The sequence below is a fragment of the Leishmania donovani genome, chromosome 11 (assembly GCF_000227135.1).
Source record: "Leishmania donovani BPK282A1 complete genome, chromosome 11".
Lineage (NCBI taxonomy): Eukaryota > Euglenozoa > Kinetoplastea > Trypanosomatida > Trypanosomatidae > Leishmania > Leishmania donovani.
Genome location: NC_018238.1, coordinates 382991 through 386851, shown reverse-complemented (window position 1 = coordinate 386851; position 3861 = coordinate 382991). Strand labels below are relative to the sequence as shown.

At 60.2% G+C, this 3861-nt stretch overlaps 2 protein-coding genes across 2 annotated transcripts; both read right to left on the bottom strand.

Moving 5' to 3' along the window:
- LDBPK_110960 (40S ribosomal protein S5) lies at window positions 1-270 on the bottom strand (the record flags this gene model as incomplete). The annotated part of the gene is made up of 1 exon (XM_003859024.1): window positions 1-270. A coding segment is annotated over one exon (270 nt), but the record flags the coding sequence as incomplete, so codon positions are not given.
- A 1588-nt stretch (window positions 271-1858) lies between these two features.
- Window positions 1859-3100, bottom strand: LDBPK_110950 (hypothetical protein, conserved; the record flags this gene model as incomplete). The annotated part of the gene is made up of 1 exon (XM_003859023.1): window positions 1859-3100. One exon carries the CDS (start codon window positions 3098-3100, stop codon window positions 1859-1861), a length of 1242 nt encoding a protein of 413 aa, XP_003859071.1.
- Between the last annotated feature and the right edge of the window lie 761 nt (window positions 3101-3861).

The window sequence follows — 3861 nt, the reverse complement described above, 5'->3', positions numbered from 1 at the left end:
CGTCAGCAGGTGGATGATTTCCAGTGTGTGCTTCAGCAGACGCGCAGCCTGCAGCTTGCGACCGTTGCCGCGGCCCTTGAACATCAGGCCATTGGCCAGGCGCTCAACAATCGGCATGCGGGCCTTGTAGAAGCGGCGCTTCTGCCAGCGACCAGACGTGTGGGGCACATACGCGGCCGTCGTCGAGATGTGGTCGCGGAGGGCCAGCTCCGACGTCTCGAGGCCCTCGAACGACCACTTGTTGAAGAGCTTGGGAGTCTTGCTGCTCATGGTGCCTTCTCTTTACAGAGAACCAAGATAATCAAAGTCACGTGCACAGAGAGGCAGGAGTGTCATGTGCGAAGAAGCCGGTATAGACGCGGAAAAGCGAGAGTTAGCGCGTGTGAAGGGCGTGCACGTGTACGCGAGGATGCCAACACGCGCACAAACGCAGAGAGAGTCGGCCGCACACAGAAAGAGAGGCGACAGAGAGATGGAAGAGAAGGCGTGCACCAAGTACACATTACATGCACATAAGGACGAGGAGGAAACGACATTGATGGGAGAATGAGGAGGTGTTGCAGAGCGTTCACATTAAAATAGGAAAGAGGGAGAGGCAGCAGCAGCAGCAGCAGCCGTCTAACGGAACATGCTGCACGGGTGACGATGCGTTTGTCGATCACCACCAAGGAAGCCATGCCCGATAAGCACGAGCGTACCCCCTCCAAGCCCCTTCGCATTGGATGGGCAGCGGCTTGGTGAAGAACACTGCGCCACCATCTCCGGATCTGGGCGGCCTGTGAGATTCCAGGGGCCGCGACAATCGATGAAAACGCGCTGTCACGTCGCAGATGGTCGATCTTTTCTTCCGCTTTCCGTCGCCTTGTCTTTGAGGGTGGGTACTGTAACACGTCCTTCGCGTAGCATCTGCTGTGAGTATGTGTTTGCATGTCAGCAGCTATGGATGACCGAGTGGACTGAAGAGGCCATATGGTCACACTGAAATCGCAGATGAAGGGCCCCCCTCTAAGATCCATGAGGAAAAAACAAAGGCAATCACTCACCACAGAATCGCTTATATTCCACTTCTGCTGCGTAGCCGCCACGTCCGGTTTTCCGAGCTGCTGCCCGGGACCCTGTGTTGCTGTATAGGTGTGTGCGTGTATGTGCGTGAAAAGGGATTCGAAGAGGCCATATACGCCGCACCAGGCGCCGGTGCCCCCTCCACTTGCTCTGCAAGCGGCGAATCTTTCACCATCGCACCTCGTCCCACCTCGCATGTGCACACTTGTAATGTCGGGGGCCATGGGCAACAACGGCGGCGGCGACAGGGCGGCACGGGGGAGGGGGGCGTCAAGGTTATATCCAACGTAGATGCGCTGTAAACGAAACGAGTAAGGCAAAGAGAGAGAGAAGGGGGTGGGGACGACGGCGACGACGAATCTCTTCAAAACAGGACGGTCGCATCAGAGAAGATGGCTGAAGAACGCTCGACTGGTCATACAAACCACGACGTCCTCGCCAAGGAGAACGAAAACAAAACAGAAAGCACCGCTGTGCGCCCTCGCACCCATCCGGTCTGCGTTAACGATTCTCCCACCCACCCGCAACCGCTCTCCGTTCTCTGACCTCCACAGCACCCCAAAAGCTACAACAAATTTTGTGGAGGCGGGAGGGTCTCGCGCCAGTCGCCAAGCGCAGCGCACACACACACACATCACATCACGCCGCGACCTGGCTCGCAATCACGCTCAGTATTAAACGTGTTACATCATCCGTTTCTTCTTGTCGAGGAGGCGTTGGCGGTGACCACGCACATGCAAAACGTGTATGGGCGTGGGTGCGGCCGCTGCAGGCCCACACGCCCTCCCCTTCTTTCTTAAAAACTGTCATCGCCCTCGTCGCCGCCGAAGCTCTCCCCGTCCTCTTGCACGTCGTCCTCGCTCGCCATATTCTCGTCGTCATCGTCGTCGACCATGCCAGTGGAGAAGACATCCTCTTCATCGCGGTCTTCCTCGACCTCGTCTCCTTGTGCCGTCACAGCGCCACCTGCCGCACCAGCAGCGGCGGTGGCACCGGCTGAGCCACCCAAACCGCCGCCAGCGCTACCATCCAGACCCCATCGGCCAGAGTTGATAAGTGGAGCATCCCCGTCGTCTAGCCGCTCATCCTCCACGCCATGGCGGCCGCGCTTCATACCGGCGCGACGACCGCTGTGGAAGTATTTCTCGTCCTCGTCGTCGTCATCAAAGGCGAACTCGCCCATGACTGACACCGCAGACGGCACCTTTGAGTACCCTGCGCTGTCGACGCCGGCCGCCGCATCAGCGAAGCCAGCGGGAGCCAGGCGCATCACGCGCGGCCCCAGCGCCGTCACATCAAGGAGGCCGCCACCACCCCTGGTGCTTCCTGCAGGCATCCCGTTCTCCGCGGCACTTACGAGGACGGCAGGGACAGGCACAAACACTTTCGCTCCGCGGCGGATCGGCCGTGGAGGCGGAGGGCGGCGCTGCGCTCGCAGTCTAAGTATTTTCTCCTGCTTGCGCGTGAGACGCGCGCCGGGCGGGATACGGGCGGAGAGCATCACCATGCAGCTGAGCTCGTCTGGTAGCCCAACGGCGCGCAGTGTACGCTGGAGTGCATTTTGGGCTGCGCGAGTTATAAGAGCGCCGCCGGTGATCCGCGCGGGCGAACACGGCAGTGCCCCGTCCTGCGCCTCTTTCTTCGCCGTGTTGTCCTCCACCTTCGAGGCACTGCCGTCGGTGACACGGTCGCCGTCGGTAAAAGCGTTCAATTCAGCAGGCGGCTCTGGTTTCACCCATCCCGGGCCGGCGGCCGTTGTCGGTGCAGCAGCGGCGCCGTCGACGCCGCACCACAGCTCGAGGTAATGGAAGGGATTGAGGGGCTCCATGTGCCGCCAAACCTCACTCAAGGACTGTGCATCACTGGCGTCCTCGTCTGGAACGAAACATTCAAAGAAGTACCGCAGTCGCGGCGGTGGGCGCCGCTCCGCGTCCGCGCCACCGCCGGCCCCTGTGCCGAATCCGCCCTCTGTGCTGTTTGACGCCATCGACGACGCTGACCCCCTTACATGGCCGACCGACGAAGACGCTGCTGGCATTGCCGAGTTGCCTCCGGAGTTTCCAGGCCTGACGAAGGGGCCGCACGTGGCATCCGCATCGATGGTCGGAAGCACGATAGTGGTTTCCACCTGCGCCTCTGCGTTGTAGGTGGAGCTTGCACCAGCGCCACCGCCGCTGCTGCCGCTTCCAGCCGATCGGGGGGTCGCGGGTGAGGGCATGGCTTGCTGAATATGATACCGGTAGGCGCGGGGTGGGTAGGTGGCATCCTCGTACGAGTGAAACTGCAGACCTGGCTGTGGCTTCTCGTACCCATAACGGCCAAAGCCACCGCCGCGCATGATGACGGCGTGCAAGGAGCGGGCACGCGCTGGGAGAGAAAGCCACAGCTAAACACAAAAAAAGAAAGAGGAAACCGACGTTGCCGTTGGCGGTGTGTGTGAGGGGAGGGGTGGAGGAGACGGTGCTATCAATGGCCGATAAGGTTTACAAGGAGGAAGAAGGCTCACTCACAAAGACACACGAGACAAGCGAATTAGTGACTGCGGAAGAGAGACGGAGAGAGAGGACACAAAACGAAGGGGGAGGGAAGAGCAAAGCCTGCATCGCGAGCTTCCTCACCGCCGGCGTCGCTGATTCCTTGTTTCTTGCGTTCTTGCGTCCCGCTTGCTTCCTTGATTAACCTAGGGAACAATTGGAATCCCCTGGCGGTGGTGAAGGGAGGGAAGGGGGGAAGGGGGGCGTCTCGCTTTTCGTGTGTGTGTGTGTGTGTGTGTGTGTGTGTGTGTGTGTGTGTGTGTGT